The sequence below is a fragment of the Antechinus flavipes genome, chromosome 6 (genome assembly GCF_016432865.1).
Source record: "Antechinus flavipes isolate AdamAnt ecotype Samford, QLD, Australia chromosome 6, AdamAnt_v2, whole genome shotgun sequence".
Classification (NCBI taxonomy): Eukaryota; Metazoa; Chordata; class Mammalia; order Dasyuromorphia; family Dasyuridae; genus Antechinus; species Antechinus flavipes.
The window spans coordinates 121653024-121670233 of record NC_067403.1 but is presented as its reverse complement, the minus strand read 5'-3'; the positions used below and the strand labels follow the sequence as shown (position 1 = coordinate 121670233).

The following is a 17210-nucleotide window of genomic DNA, read 5'->3' as shown; positions in this document are numbered from 1 at the left end:
ACAAAAAAAAGGGGGATTATAAAATGCAGGAACTATTTGATGATAGGAGCTTTCTGTTAACCAGAAATGTAGATTTGGGATTTACTTTTTGCAACCAAATACTATTTTGGGGGAAATGACTTGTAAACTTAGGTTTAAATGGGATCAAGCCAATAACTTTCTTTTCAAGTTTAGAAAGTTATCTTGTGATTCAACTGTTATAAAGAAAACTATCTACCACTATTTAAACTTGTGTTCTGCTTTCCATCAGTCTAAGAAAAATAGAGCCAGTGTTGGAGGGAGGGGTGTCAGAAGCTAGGAAAGAACTTTAAAGTCTCAAACGATTTGTTTATTTTTATTTTTATTGATAGCTTTTAATATCCTCTTCATTTCCAACTGAATCCTTTTCCATCCCTAGTAACAATGATATGATTTTTAAAAATGAGGTAAAAGGGGAAGCAGTTCAGCAAAACTAACAAACACATGAATTGCATGCTAATTAATTCTGCCTCTTTTTGCTGGTATAGTAGACTGAAATTTTAGGACATAGCCCCTCAGGAATTCTCTAAATTACAAATGAGCTGATTGTTAACACTATACAATTAGCACCTTGTGATATGCTCTAATGTTCTCGAATTGTATCTTACAGCTTTGGACTTTATTGTAAATTGTCTTGCTTGCTACTCTGCTTCCTGTGTGTATCTCAACAAGATTAGTATAATGTTGCAGGCACTTTTGTACTCTGCAGTGGCATAATAAATGTTTGACTTGTTGATGAATAGTAGTAGACCCCAGCAATTCCTTGGGCACTTGATAGATGCCATCTAAGATCAGATCAAACAAAAACAAAGGCAAGTTTTGAAAATTTGCTTAATTTATTTTCTAGTCTCTTTATTAATTTCAATTCAGTCTAACCATTTATGAAGAACTTATTTTCTACCCTTAGGAGGCTACTAGGGGGCTACTAGGTAACAAGGGAACAAAAATGAAATAAAAAATTATCAGGTATTTATTCTGTACTCACTGTGTATCAGTTACTAAGTGCTAAGGATACAAAAAACAACACGAAACAGTAAATGCTCTCAGGGAGCTCATAGTCTAATCATGCACACATCTAAATATTTACTTGATTAGGGCAAGAGGACCCTGGCAGTTAGGGAATGAGGAAAAGCTTCCTGTAGACCAAGGCTTCTTAAATTTTTTTCCATTCTCAATTCCATTTTGCTTGAGAAATTTTTACATAATCCCAGTACATAAAATGGATATATAAATCAAACATTTACTGATAACAAATCATAATTTCGTGACTCCCACATTTAGTTATAAGAACTACAGTTGCAAACCACAATTTAAGAAGCTGGACAGTCAGTGAGAGAGAATGCATTCTAAGCTGAAGGACAATCCCTGCAAAAGCATATGGAAGTGAGAAACAAAGTGTATGTTAAACAGTGGGTAGGCTAGTGTAGATGAATTACTGAGTTGAAGAAGGTAAGTAGAGTATTAGAATGCTGGAAAGCTAAAAAGGGGCCAGGTGGTAAAGAGACTATGATATCAAATAGAAGAGTCTTTTTTTGTTGTTGTTTTTAAAAGACATAAGGACATTGAAGTTAGGGGTACGACGGAGGGGACAATATGATCAGACCTTCTGGAAGATAAGATGTGGGCACAAACATCATGTTCTGTCTTGTAATTAAGAGCCAATGAAAGGTGCTAAATTTTGAAAGCTTTCCAGTTGGTAGAATCAAAGAATGTTTCATTGAAAGTAGCAGTTTAATGAGTAGAGTAGAGTTTCAGTTTGAGTGTAGAAATAATTAAGATTGGAATGAAAATGGGGATGCTATAAGTTGGACTGTTTTTTTTTTTTTTAATTTCACTATTATTTGCCCAGCCACTCAAGGGACTCCTGCCTAAATATCTTAAACAGAAAGAAAACAGAAGAGATGCTTGCCTAAGCTCAGGGGAGTGTGTGAAATGCGGATCACTTTATTTTGCCATTTGGGCAGAAGAATAGAGACAAACTGACAACTTGAGGTTTCTCTTGGCTATTATTTGCCTACACTCATCTCAGTATTGACCATTGCTTGACTATTTCATGGTGGATGAACAAAGATTAGGGAAAATAATCGTAATATCAGTGATACTTGAAGATTTGCAAAGCAGTTAATATGCATTACCTCACTTTTCCTCATCAAAGCTCAGTGAAGTAGGCAGTATTATTATCATTTTCATTTTGTAGAAAAGGAAATAGAGGAAATAAAGTGACTTGTCTAAGGTCACAGATAATAGGTATCTAAGTCAGGATTCAAAACTTGTTTGAGCATGGAGTAAGAACTATTTACTACTAAGTACAAAATTTCCTTACTGTTCTTTAAAAAAAAATGTTCTTGAATTCAAAAGGAAAGAAAATGATTGATTCTCAATTTATCTTAAGACTAAGAAAGTACTTTTGTTAATTTCTGGCAGGAAAATGAAAGTCTACTTGGAAAGAATTTGAATTATAGGATTTGAAGTAATTATAATGAATGTTGGGCCTGTCATCAATTAGATTTTGGTCTATGACTTTATAGTTGGAAAGGGCCTTTTGATCATTTAGTCCAACCTTATAAATAAAATTGGAACTCACAAATGGAGTCAGATTGTGAAATATCGAATTTGTATCTTCTTTCCCCCGCAGAATCTGGCCTAAGGGACAACCACAACAGGAAAATGCAGGCACATGAATTATTTCGTTACTTTCGAATGCCCGAACTTGGGGACTTCCGACAATATGTGCGTTCTCTCCCAACAAACACATTAATGGGTTTCGGTGCTTTTGCTGCACTCACAACTTTCTGGTATGCTACAAGACCCAAGGCTCTGAAACCACCATGTGACCTGTCCATGCAATCAGTGGAAGTGGAGGTAAGTTCTGGATCAGGGTCAGGCTGCTGTCATCTGTCACATGGGACTTGTACATATCCATGTCAGGTTCCTCACTTAGTGAAGATTGAGCATAAACTTTATCCCCTGCTAGTGCGGGCTAAAATGTCTCTGTCTATATATCAGCTCTCTATCTCCATATATTGTATCTCCGGTCTCTAGATCTCTAAATTTCAGTATTTCTACCACTATATTTCTGTTTCTATCTCTATCCATGTCTCTATATCTCTATCCATATCTATTTCTGCATCCATTTTTTATGTGTTTCTAGCTATCTCTCTTTCTACATATCTCTATTTTTATACATCCATATCTATATATCTCTATTCATGTCTATATTTCTACATATCTGTTCATATCTATCTATTTTTATATATCTATGTTTCTATTTTTATATCCACATCTATCTGTTCATCTCTATGTCTATATGTCTATATCTCTATTCAAATCTATCTCTATTTCTATCTCTGTATCTATTAATATATATATATTTATTTATATATCCTTATCTATCTCTATATCTCTAATTTATTTATATCTCTATATCTATTCATATCTATTTCTCTATACCTATATCTATATATCTACCATTTCTTTGTATTTATTCCTATCTATCTCTATACATTTATGTCTCTTTCTCTAGCTCTCTCCATGTTTCTATATCTCTGTCTTTATATCTCTAGAAGATTGTGGCTGCCCTGGAATAGGTCCGGTTTACAAGATTTGAAGAGTCTTCCTAGAATCATCAATTTTGAGGTGGCAGGAACTCTGATCCTTTGTCTGGCACATCACTTACAAATGACACAACCAAGCAGAAGGATTAAATGACTTATCCATCACAAAGGGAATAAGCATTTATACAGTCCTTAGTATGTGATAGACACTTTAGAAATATGGACAATAATCCTGGGAGGTAGGTGTTGCTACAATCCCCATTTTATAGTCTAGGAAACTGAGCCTTAGGGAAGTTAAATGATTTGCCCAGGTTCACATACCTAAGTAAATCTCTGAGGCTAGATTTGAACTCAGCTCTTCTTAACTTCAGACCCCATCTATTTTACCACCTAGCTGTCTAATAAGGGCAGAACTAGTACTTGAACCCAAGCCCTTTTATTCTATAATCATGCTCTTTCTGCTGTCTCACATGTTTCTCTTGGCCTTCCCCATCACTTAGAGCCCCTTTCCCTCCTCAGTGGAATTTTGGGTTAAAATAGAGCCTACCTGTGAAGAGTTATCTCTACTTGACCTAATGGACACAACAGAAGTACATCTTATGTTGTAGGCCAATCTATCTTAAATAGGATTTTTATCATGCTCCAGATGCTTAGAAATATTGGTCCTCTCTTTTTGCCATGAAAACTACCCCTTCATCAAATCCTTGAGTCCTTGGTTTTAACTTTTTTTTTTGGCTCCTCTGTCCACAGGCTCCCTTTCTCAGTATCCCATAGTCAATAATGTGTTTTAAGGTGTTTCATTTTTTACAACTAGAACTCTTATGTATTATACATATTGTCTTCTTGCTTTCAAAGCTACCCAACCATTAGGAAGTATGAATGGAGGAAATCAATTTTGATTTGTGTATTAAGTACATCTTATATTTGGGATTCAGCTCTATATAATGCATCCCCACCTGTCTTCTCTTCCATTTTCACATCAAGACTTAACTATACTTATAGCTTGGATTGTTATATTGAGATTGAATTCAAACGCAAGGGTTGAAACTGTCAAGAACAGCCAAAAATTGCAACTTCAAGATCCTGTGTACAAATGATTAAAAAAAAAAAAAAGACCCAACCACTGTGGAGGGAAAAGCTGTTGTTTTTCTGCCTTATGTGTCCCTCAAGTAAAGCAAAAGACCAGTGTGTAAATCAGTTGAAATCTTGGTCTGGGCATGATAGCCATACAGAACTCAACTCCCTTTAAAAAAATTAATTTGTTATATTCTGAGTTTAAGAATTATAAAACAAGCATTTCCATAACCTAGTAGCATAGGGGGAAATAGAAAAAAACTGTTGCTTGTTAAAGTGAAACTTTGAAAATCTATTAAAAGCAACTTATCCTAACCCATACAGAGAAGAATAGTAACTTCAGTTTTAATTGGGGCATGAGGGAATGCAGAACCTCTTTAAATCTTACTAAATTATTTGCAAATGACTGTGAGCATAAAACTTTTTGTTGCAGATGTAATAAAAGATATGACTAGCAAATGTCTCCTTTTAAAAAATTGCTGTAGTAGCATTCATTTTAGAATAAAAGTTCTTAGGGGTCTGTGAGTGTGTTTAAAAAACATTTTGATAGCTGTACCCCAGCATAAGATTAATCTAGTGCTTCTGAGGTTCTTGCTGTGAGGAATCCAAGTTCATGACCCAAAATGTTGCTTATTTGTAACTCATTTGCCAATAAATGGGAACAATGTAACCATGTTCTATAACTTTTTTTGTCAGTCCAGTCTGGTAGTAATATTAATTAATTTTCTCATTTTACTTGATCACATTATTGCAAGATACTGGCTATTTGCCTTTGTGGAAGGGATAGGGGGAGTCATTCCCAAAGAGTGCTTTAAGCTTGTACCTTCCAAAGTTTCCTGTTCCTATTGCTTCCTCAGAGTCCCCAGGAGGATGTCAGCAGTGCCCTATGGTAAAAATGATGGGCTTATTCAAATTGAGGGGCTAAATCTTAAGCCTGAACTAAGCAATGGTTTAATTCTATCGCATTTATTTTCTCATCTTCTTAGTTTTAGTTGACATAGAATTAATAGAATTCTTTTTATCATTAGAACTAATCAAATGATTCTGAAACCATAAGAGCAAACTGGAGCTTTCATTTCCATTTATGTTTTAAGGCACAGTCATTACACTTCTGCTGCATTAGATGGCTAAGAAAAATATTGGACCCACCTCAGTGGTCCAAGGGACACCATGGTGTTCAGCACATCAGGATGTTGAAGTTAGAGGATTCAGATTTGAAGGTATCTGGGTGAACACAAACTGAGTAAGCCTGGTAATGGGAGTGTTAGGAAGGCCTGCAGGATCAGGTAAAGACAAGAGAAAGGAACATGAGATCAAGGCAGGAGTCAGATATTCTAGAGAGGAGTCTGAGGAAAGATCTGAAATGGAAAGATCAAGATTAATCTATAATGAATCGAAAGGATAGGAAGCATGCAAGTGCTATTAGCACAGACACATAATAGACCAGGAATCAGGGCATCCTCTCCAATAAGCAGAGGATTAGGGATGGTGAGAAGATGCCACAACAAGTGTTAGTGACCTAATCATAAGGGGAGGAATCCTCCATGGTCACTTGGAAAGTAAAGGAAGAAGATGATGGTAAATGCTGTCATTGAGAAAGTCATAAGTATTATGGTTTGTTGTCATGTATCCAAATGGAGGCAGATGGAACCTAAGGGACATGTTCTTGCATATAGTGAGTAAGTTCCTAAAAAAGCATTTGAATTCTGAGTTTTCTGGCTCTAGATCCAACACTCTACCCATCATGCCCCCTTTTCTTCTTCATAGGATAGCACTGTTAATGTACTACAGCCTGATAACACCTATCATGTAACTTTGAAGGTGGTTCAAAGGATAGAGACATTTTTATTCTTCTGAAAAGAGCTTCATGATTTGTAGCCATATTGCTGAGAAAAAAAATGCAGAAAATGCAGGGTCAGCTCAGGGTCATTGAAAGATGCCTCTGATTTGCTAGATGCAAACCAATCCATCTTCTTCCTTCATTTAAATTCTGTCTCTAGCTCATTTGCCTGTCTCAGATTTTGCTAAGAATGTTTGGTTTTAAGGATTAATTCCATGAATTTCTCATCCACTTTCATGTCATAATCTGTGCAGTATTTATTCTTTATTTATTGTTTTCTGTGTGAATTATTAGGATCCTTTTTGAGTAACTTCTGGCTCTAAAACTATAATTTTATCATGGAGGTCCAGCCTGCTAATTGTGTCTATGTTATCCACAAATAATAGCTTCTACTGAATTTTATCATCTGCAAGAAGCTGTTCATTTTCTATTGTTATTAGTGTTCTTGCTCAGTCATTTTTTAGTTGAGCCTGACTTTTCATAACCCCATTTGGGATTTTCTTGGCAAAGATAGCAGAATGGTTTACCATTTCCTTCTGCAGCTCATTTTACAGATAAAGAAACTGAGGCAAATAGTGTTAAGTGACTTGCCCAGAGTCACATGACTAATATGTATCTGAGGCCAGATTTAAACTCAGGAAAATGAGTTTTCCTGACTTCAGACACTCTATCCACTGTGCCATCTAATTGCCCTGAATTGTACTTGGCCTTCTTAATGAAGATTTTTAGAGCCCCTGTCTTATCTGTTCATGCTTTACTTGATAATCATATTTGGATTGTGGAACAAAGTTTTATGGTTTATCAGGAAATAATTGTGTAATATTAACTCATACATGAATAGAGAGACATTGAGACAGAATACAAAATAAAAAGCTTCGGGTTTTTGGGGGGGATCAGTAAACTGGTCACTATCACATATTCTTTGTATCCTGTCTGCATCCAGTCTGGCTGGTGGTAGACTGGTCAGTTAGTTGTTGTCCTTCATACTTGAAGAAGACCAAAATGATAACTGTATATTAGAGTCGAGTTATAGGGGGTCACAGAAAGTAGAGAAATTTTTGTCTTGGATTACCCAGCATCCCTTGGGAAAAGTTAGCAGTTTATTTGAGATCCAATGGCGTGTGATTTTTAGAATCTGGACCTGGTTCTTCCCCCGTCCTACCAAGATTTTATTGTGTAACCTGGGGCATTGCTTCTCACTGGGTCTTGACATCTCTGCCAGTGGTATTAAAAGAATGAATCCCTGCCAGAGTTTCAGAAGGGAAGAGTTTTTAGCAAAGGGACCTGTGGGCAATAAGCCTGCCCCTTCCCTTGTTTTCATTGAAGATGTCATGCGTAAATACATACATACATGCACACATGCACAACCTAGAAGTGAGAAAGGAGCCATTAGGGGTCTTACTCTTATATTTTAATTAGAAGATTCATTTCACAAATATAAGTTAAAAGAAGCCTGGCTAGCTAGCAGTTTGTGTGAGGAAAAAAAAGCAAAAAACAAATATCTGTAACTACTAGGGACCATAAATTCAAATCATTCTCAGAATTCATACACTAGAAAGAGAAGTCAGAAGTCTTCTAGTTCTCCCTCTGCCTTTGCCCTATCTACAGGCAAATCATTATCCTGCCAGCAGCCTCCCTCACAAGGGGTTTTTACTTTAAAACATCAAGTGAGGTGGCACCTGCTCATTTCTAAGACAGCACATACACTTTTGAGAAGCTTTCTTTGCTAAGTCTACTAATAAGCATTTATTAACAGCCTATTATGTGCCAGAGTCTATGCTTATAAACATTGGACATATAGAAAAGCAAAAACAATCCTTGCTTTCAAGGAGTTCATTATCTATTGAGGGGGACAACATTTAAAAGTCTAAATACATACAAGATATAAATATAAGTAAATATTACACAGAAAAATTATATATGCACATGTGTATCTATGCATACATGTATTTACACACTGGCACATGTGTATAGGTACATATCTGCCTCAGATATATAAGTTATATACAGGTATATCTAGTTTTATTGTGCTTTGCAGATATTGTATTTATTTATTTATTTGTTTGTTTATTTTTACAAGTCGAAGGTTTGCTTTGAGCAAGTCTATTGGTGCCATTTTTCCAGCAGCATGTACTCACATTGTGCCTCTGTGTCACATTTTGGTAATTCTCACAATATTTTGAACTTTTTTACAATTTTAATTGTATTTCTTATGGTGATCTATGATCAGTGATCTTTAATATTAGTATTGTAATTATTTTGGGGAGGCACAAATCATGTCCATGTAAGATGGGGAACTGAATTGATCAGTGTTGAAATGATCAAATGACTGCTCCAACAGTTCTGTCTCTCCCTTTTCTCTAATATCCCTATTCTTCAAGACACAACAATATTGAAATTATGCCTATTAATATCTCTACAATGGCCTCCAAATGTTCAACTGAAAGGAAGAGTCAATCCATGCAGAAAATTTCATTGTGTCTTATTTTAAGAAATTGCCACAGCCACCTCAGCTTTCACCAACAATTACCTTGCTTAGTCATCAACCATGAACTTGGAGGCAAGACTCTACCAGCAAAGATTGTGACTTGCTGAAGGCTCAAATGATGTTAGTTTTTTTTTTTCTTTTAGCAATACAAAATTTTTAACTAAGATATGTACATTATTTTTGGACATAATACTATTTCACACTTCATAAACTACAGGAAAGTGTAAAAATTATTTTTATATGCACTGGGAAACTAAAGTATTTGTGTGATTCACTTTATTGAGGTTGTCTGGAATCAAAACTACAATCTCTCCAAAGTATGCCTGTATGGTAACATGTATATAGCATACACCACATAACTTCAAATATTTGAAGAACTCTTTCCTGTGCAAGGAGAATGTTCTTGTTCTCTTTGTCTCCCCGGGGCAGAACCAAAAGACCAGAGGGCTAAAAGTTTTCAAGAGAGACTTGATGTCAAGAAAGACTTCCTTCTTGGCTTCCTTTCTATCGACACTGTATGTGTGTATCCATATCCATGTACATCTTCTGCTGTATATATCTAAACAAATGTATAAATACCTGTAAATGTGCACATTTGTAGTACTTGTACACAGGAACCTGAGAAGGAAGTTGTTCTTGACATTAAGCCTAAACTTTCTCTTTGCTACTCAAACACATGTTTTCCCTGATTTTTTTTCTGAGGTCAGGATCACAAACTCTTATGATCAGTCATGAAGTTAACTTCACTTTCCTTGTCTTCCCTTTTCTAGATATTTGGTATCCTTCTAAAATCTAAGTATCTAGAACTGAGCACAATCTTTTAAGTATAAGACCCAAATAATGTTAAGAACCCCTTACTTAGAGATTCCCATCCTTTCATCCCTCCTGTTTTGACTTCCCCTGGGGGAATGTTAGTGTATGATTACAATTATCCTTCCTGTAAAGCCCATGAAATATAATGTCCTAAAATCTAGGGTGCGTGTCGGATTCTGCAAACTTTTCTCTCCATTTCTCACAAATTCTAATACAAAGGGGGTCTGCTTTTCCTCATTGATGAAAATAAGATACAGAATGGAATTTTCCCTTAGTAGCTCTTTCTTCTTTTTGAAAGATGAAAATATTATTAAGGCAAGTCAAGGAGTTATTAATTGCTTTGGTTTTAGTAGAGAATGAGATTCTATCCAGGTAATAGAACTTCCTCATCTGTACTCTGTGCCAGGCTTGTGCTCTGTTTCATAGACTCATCTATTTCCTCTTTCTATCTAGGTGGTTTGTTATAATTACTGATGACTATCTGATAGTGTGCATGATGGGAATAATCAGGCTTAATTAGATGTTACCATAAGCATTTTTAAACTTTCTCCTTTCTTTCTTCCTTTCTTTACTTGGCAAGTAAATATTTAAAGAGTTGAGTCTATTTCTGGGCTTTTTTTGGACTCCTCTTTATGGCACTGATTGAAACTTTTTTTAGGCCATCCCTTTTCTAAGAATTTTAACCAACAGTTATGACTTTACTTAGACTTTGATAAACAAGTAAATTATTTGAACAGGTCAATATGTAATTGCATACTGTGCCAGCTGATCTTTATTCTTTCTGATAATTTGTGTTAATACTGACCTTGCTCTCTTTGGTGGTCAGACAGCCTCATTGGTGATCTCTGTTGTTTCCTGTTAAGCTGGGAGAAATGCTTTATTCTTGTACCTTCCAGCTCTTTTCTTAAGAAATTATTCATGATATACAGATGTGAGGCTTCTCTGTAGTTTAGAGTCTTTGACCCATATATTTTACTGCCCTACCCACTTATGCATTGAAATCACCAGGTCTCAAGTTACACAGCGAATTAGTTTGAAAAATTCTGTGAGTTTACACATGGAATTTCTCTACTTCATCTTCTAACAGATACCAGTGCAACTTACACTGCAAATTTCTTTGTGATTGTCCCTTTTCCTATGCTTAACATAATTATTAAAAGGCCCAATGACAGAGTTTCCCATGAAATGTTTCTCACTAGCCAAGGTCACATAATGAAATTTTCTCTTTCCAAGGTGAACCTATTAGACATCCTTCCTTTTAGCTTCTTTGTCTTGTTAGCATAATTTCTAGTGAGGATATCAGTATAGATGTGATTAATTAGCTCTTGTTTGGTTTTTAAACAGATACTACATTTAGAGGATCAATAGCCCAATGAGCTTAACAGTAGATACTTGATGGAAATGGGTAAGTGGATTAGGTAATGAGAAAGGAGGCTATAGAGAAGGAATTGAGATGACATTTTCACAAGGTAAATATTTGAGATAGAAAATGAAATTCTTCTTAAAACATTTACTGGAATTGTAAGGAATTGATTGAAAACTTGTAATTGTTTTAAATATCTAGGTGAAGAGATTGCTAGATAGAAAAAATTTTCAAAGCTTCAAAGATTTCTGGAAAGTTGATATGGGGTTGTGATCAGGTTAAGTAAAGTTGTTCCATCCTCTGACACTCCCAGTTTAAGAGGCTCAAGTTTATTGGCATGACACTAATAACCTGAAACCCAGCCAGATGATCTTTACCAAGCACCTTTTGTTCATACTTGTGACTTGACCTTGTTTTTGTTATAAATCCATATTGTCTAATGTGCAAAACCAGTTCATGGGCACAGCAGAGTTGCATGACTTCCATGGTAGGAACCTTGGGTTTTACACAAAACCTAGGAGACTCTGCAGGAGGAAACCCAAGGATCCTGGTGGAGGTACAGACATCGACAGTGGCTTGTTTTACTGTCCATTTCCTCTGCTTCAAAAACATGAGCATTAACAAAAGTGTGGCTTTCGGAGCTCAAAGCCAGCACCTGCACTTGCTTATGCTCATGTTTAAATTTGTGATTGGTGCACAAAACATTGTTACCCACAGCTAGTCCTGGGAGAAGTGAGCATTTGAAGAGAGTAGGGATAGAAGAGGATAGTTAGAATGGGCTTAGTGACAGAAGGAAGCAATTTTTAAGAATTTCAAGGTCAAGGGGAACCATGCACAGAGAAGGAATGTGGCTTTGATTCAAGTAGGGTGGGTAGTGGTGGGGACAAACCGATGACATCAAAAGAACACAGTAATGCTTTATAAATCTCAATTCCTACATGTCATCAGGTACTATGCTTCTTATTTCATAAGACATAGACTTAGAGCTTGATGGGACCTAAGAGGCCATTGAGCCCAATTTTACAGATGAAGAAATTGAGATCCAAAGAGGATCCTGGCTAAGGCTGCACAGCTGGTCTGCCAAAGAGGGATTCAGATCTGGCTCTTCCTCATTCCCAAGTCAATTCATTATCCCTTTGTACCAGACTCTAGGAAAGGCACCTGCCAATCCTTAATTATTCATCTTCTCCTGTGGGGCCAACTGTTGATGTGGCAAACAAGACTCATCCCAAAGCCCTGTGCCACTGATCTGAATATAGAATAGACCAGAAAATCAGCAAAGATGTGAGTATCCTAGTACTTGTGGCCCAGGTCCACCAGAGACACTAAGAAAAGGCTTGGAAGGTGTTCTCCAACTAGGATCTTGTTCCTGAACATCTCCAGCGTCCTGCAAGTGGCTCTTCCTAGCATGGACCCTGGAGAAAGCCATCCCGATAACCATTTTCCCTGAAGTGACAGTGTTCACTCCTCCTGGCTCTTTTTCTTGCACACCCAATAATGCAGCAGAATAGCAGGAGGCCCAATTTAGCTCCTATTTCTGAGCCAGTGTTTCTAGTCTGCTTTATATAATCTGTCTGCAGGCAGTCTTGCCAGGGGAAAGAGGCCAGTACCCTGTCCTAGTTGGGGTTCAGATAATAGGATCTAAAGTTAAATAAAAGATACCTTGAAGATTCTCTAGTCCAAGGGGTCTTAACATTTCTTTGCCAGACTGGTGAAGCCTATCCACCATTTCTTAGTACTGTGTTTATATCTAAGTATAAAATAAAACACATAAGATTGCAAAGGAAGCCAAAGATTGGTGAAAATAAAGTTACAAATTTTTTCTCATCCAAGTTCGTAGGCCCCCTCCCTTAACATTTTAACCCTAAGAATCAACTGCCTTACCTTTCTGAGCTAACAGCATGGTGGAAAATAGTTCAGAAACTAAAGCTTGGATTTAGATCGGCATAAGAATGGAAAAAAGCTCCCTAGTGACTCATTTAGTGTACTTAATAATTGTTAGGTACTTAATAAATGTTGAATAGAATGAACACATTTCTGAGGATCTTTTGTGGGAAGGAACAGGGAAGCCCAGATTTTGACAGAGTGGGGATTATTTTTTTTTTACTTTAAGGAAAAGACTGGCAAGGGACCAACATGTTTGAAATGTATGTGTGTATAAATATTTATTTTAAATGTAAGGTCAAGTACTTTAGTCCATTTAAGAGAACTTTTAAATGTTAATGACAGAATTTCTCAAACTCTTGCCAAGTGATTTCTTAACTATTTAAACTAGAACTCAGTGGAAACCTTTTGGAATGGCGTTTTTTAAATAGTGTATTGTGAAACCTATCTGGGAAGATGCATAATGCATAACGATAAGTAAATGATAAATTTGACATCAGTAGGAGAAGAAATACTTCCTGACTTTGAAATTTAGGACTGAACCCAAATGTTGACTTTGAGGTTTAGGAATCTGTAAAAACAAGAAATTAAGAGCTGTTTGTTTGTATTACACAAGGATTCACTGTGGGGTTCTACTTCAATAGCCACAGTAGAAAAAATAAGTATTTCTAAATTCACATTGTAAATTTAGGGAAGAAGTGAAGGTTAAACTTGATATTAAATAAATTCAGTTGATGCAACTTTTCAGAAACACATGCTGCAAAAAATGTACCTGTACACAAAACCAAATGCATTGTAGAATTATAAATTAAAACCTGGAAGGTCATCTAATCCAATCCTCTAATTTTATATGTTAGGAAACTTAAGTATATGAAAGTTTAAAAAGTTTAAAAGTTTCCTAAATTCACATGGGAAGTACAATCCAGAGATAAGACTTGAACCTGGGTCTTTGGACACCCAAATGTTCTTTCCATTCCTACCTTGCTAACAGCTGAATTACATTTTCTAAATTGGTTTTAGAAGCCAGTTTCAATTAATGTGCAAAGTGTAAAAAGGAACAATTTAACAACTTCTGCCCCAAAACAAATCTCAACATCAGACCAATGCTGTGGGAGGGCCTATGCTATGCTATTATCAAGATTTAGGTTGCTCTGAATGAGTTAAGAGCCTTGCTCTGGCATATTCGTGGATCTCTGAGTTTTGTTGTGCTAAAACTCCATGAATGAGTAGAAAGGTGGGGGGATACGGGATGTCAATGCATATTGCCTTACTGTAAGAGAGTGGTCTGTAAGGAGGAGAAAGAATAGATGCATAATTAGAAATGTTTCATCTGTTTCCTTTCACAATAAGTGGTTGGACATATGAATTGGGTCATTCTTTGGGACAACAGGTGGAAAATAAGTAGAGAGAGCTTCAAAGGTCCTCATGGCAGAGAGAGTTGGAAAATCATATATTGAGTCATGATGAGTAAAGCAAGAAAACCAATCTTCAGACATTTAATATTTAAGGTATTTTCCCACTTGAGCCCTGATTCTAAGTTGTTGGGTTTTTTCTTCAGATGCCTCTTGGCTCTTAGGCTATGCCAGCAAAATGTGAGTTGTGGCAAATCCTATGAAGTTGGAAAGACTTGACAGATGTGTCAAATGATGAGTATTGCCCCCTCTTTTTTGTTGTTGTTTTATTTTATTGGCATTCTTTCCTCTTAAAAAAAAAAATCACTGTCAGTTTCCAACTTCTCCCTTCCTGTCCCCCACCCCACATTGCTCCCTTGGAACAAATGAATATAGTCTAACAAAAGCAAATCAACAGATCAACTTGGTTAACTACTTTACTTTTTTTCTATTTCTGTTATAATGTCAGAGAAATGGAATCATAAGTAATTTCAAAAAAAGACAGCCTTGGAGATTTGAGTACTATTACTATAGTCTTCTCACTTGAGATTTTACTTAGAGTCCAATTACAAGTATAAGTTGGCTTGAGGAATGAATATAGTACTAACTGAAATTATTGTGTCTTTCCTCTCTATTTATTCTTTTCATTTCTTTTGACTTCCCCGATAAGAAAATGATTGATTTGAAGTGATGGGCTGTTTTAGTCTGTGAAATGATCACTGGACTGCTTCAAAATAGGAAAACAAAGGCTGAAAGTCAAATTTCAGAATTATGGCTGATCTCTGAGACTAATTTGTTATAGCTTGTGTTGCATGGTAAGACTTAATAGCTGGATGACTTTCTGCAGGTTCTAAATCTTCCTCATTAGTGCATAAGAATATTTCATTAGAAGATCCTCAAGGTCTCTTTTCAGTTTCCAGTCTATGATTTTATGATCCTGTGATCTCATTTACCTGCCACACTTGCTGAATACCTGTATTTCAAAAGCATTATCATTGTCATCACCCAGGAAACATTTCAGTGAGAAATGACACAGTATAAGAAAAGAATGAAGGTGTGTTGGACTGTACCCCTTTTGGAAATGGAAGTTCTATAGGAAGAGGAGGGAGATCGTGAGATGATAGGTCTAGAACTAGAAGGAATCATGTAGTCTAACCTCTTTTTTTATGGATGAGGAAACTGGTCTAGAGAGATAAAATGATTTGGTTAAAATTACTCATGCAGGTATCAAGTCCCAGAATTTGAATCAGAATTCTCTTAACTCCAAATCATTGTACCATACGATATTGAAATTTCAATAGGTGAAAGGAAATTAGAGGCAGCTAGGTATTAGTGGATGGAGTACTGGATTTGGACTCAGGGCAGGAGTTGCATCTTGACTGTGGCCTTGAGCAAGCCTCTGTTTGCTTCAGTTTCTTTATGTGTAAAATAGGTATAAGAGCAGGTTCTACCCAAGGTATCAAATGAAGATCAAATGAGTTAACTTATGTAACACCTTTTTTCAAATCTTAATATGCTATGTAATGCTAGCTCTTATTAAGGAAATCCATTCTGAGATGCCTTTATGACCAAAAAAGAAAGCTCTTGGTTAGCTATGTGTTTGTGTATGTTATCCTACAAGAATCAGTGGCATCTGGTGAATATATCATGTGAGATCAAGCATTAGATGATTATCCTAGGAACAGGTCAGGAAACTCTTGCTGACTTTTCTAGTGAAGTCATTTTGTCAGTTTAGAATAGAGTGGGCATGAAAATGATGCTATAAAATAAAGTTAATCCAATGCACCTGACTATTTTGTTCCTGAGGCTTGGCAGCACTTTATAACTAATTTTGGTAGAATCCTGTGTCACATATAAATATTCTGTGACCTTCAAGACTTAAAGAGGGTTTCCATAAATTTAACCTTTTACCAATATATAAGGCTCAGACCATATTGTCACTCATAAAATTTGAATTCAAGGAGAGATAGGTGACAGTTGAATTATATTGGGAATGGGAATTTGTAATCACCTTTCACAGGAGAGCAAAACTTCCCAAGTACAAAGTGTGCTGCTGCTAGTTTTTTTTTTTTTCTTTTTTGGTGGTTGTTCTTGTTTTTGGCACAATTCAAGATCACCTCACTGTGAAATGACTCAAAGAAGCCTTTCACCCAGTTTCACCTGTTCTCTTGAAGATCAGGTTTTCTTGGCAGGAAAAGAGTTTGCTTCTTCATCTAGAAACTTTTGCATATAATTTTGTTTGTATAACAATAAATCCTTCCCTCCCCAGAGAAGTTGCCTTGCTAGGTGTTTTTAATATGGATACAATGAAAAACTTTCATAACTCCAAGTGCTCTGGAAATCACTCTGTTTTAACCTCTTGTTTTCCCTTTATCCCACTTTTAACATATTTGCAAAGACAGGTTTGCCCATAATGTGCTCCATTCAGATTGCCCACATTTTAGGAGTCTGACTGTTTCTGACAGTGACTTTCTTTTTTTTTTTTTTTAATATATTTTTTCTTTTTTTTTTATTATAGCTTTTTATTTACAAGATATATGCATGGGTAATTTTTCAGCATTGATAATTGCAAAACCTTTTGTTCCAACTTTTTCCCTCCTTCCCCCCACTCCCTCCCCTAGATGGCAGGATGACAAATACATGTTAAATATGTTAAAGTATAAGTTAAATAATATATATGTATACAAATATCATACAGTTATTTTGCTGTACAAAAAAAATCAGACTCTGAAATAGTGTACAATTAGCCTGTGAAGGAAATCAAAAATGCAGGCGGACAAAAATA

The 17210-nt window shown here is 36.0% G+C and overlaps 1 protein-coding gene and 1 long non-coding RNA gene across 3 annotated transcripts in view; both read left to right on the top strand.

Moving 5' to 3' along the window:
* Nucleotides 1-17210, top strand: part of LOC127541132 (uncharacterized) — a 217064-nt gene that overhangs the window by 134323 nt on the left and 65531 nt on the right. The window lies entirely within an intron of this gene.
* The window catches only part of ACSL1 (acyl-CoA synthetase long chain family member 1), a 93256-nt gene that overhangs the window by 24808 nt on the left and 51238 nt on the right, over nt 1-17210 (top strand). For both annotated transcript variants that reach the window (XM_051966241.1, XM_051966240.1), the window contains exon 2: nt 2654-2880. In XM_051966241.1, coding sequence (XP_051822201.1) covers nt 2686-2880 — 195 coding nt within the window. In that variant the 5' untranslated portion in view covers nt 2654-2685. The remainder of the gene's footprint in view (nt 1-2653; nt 2881-17210) is intronic.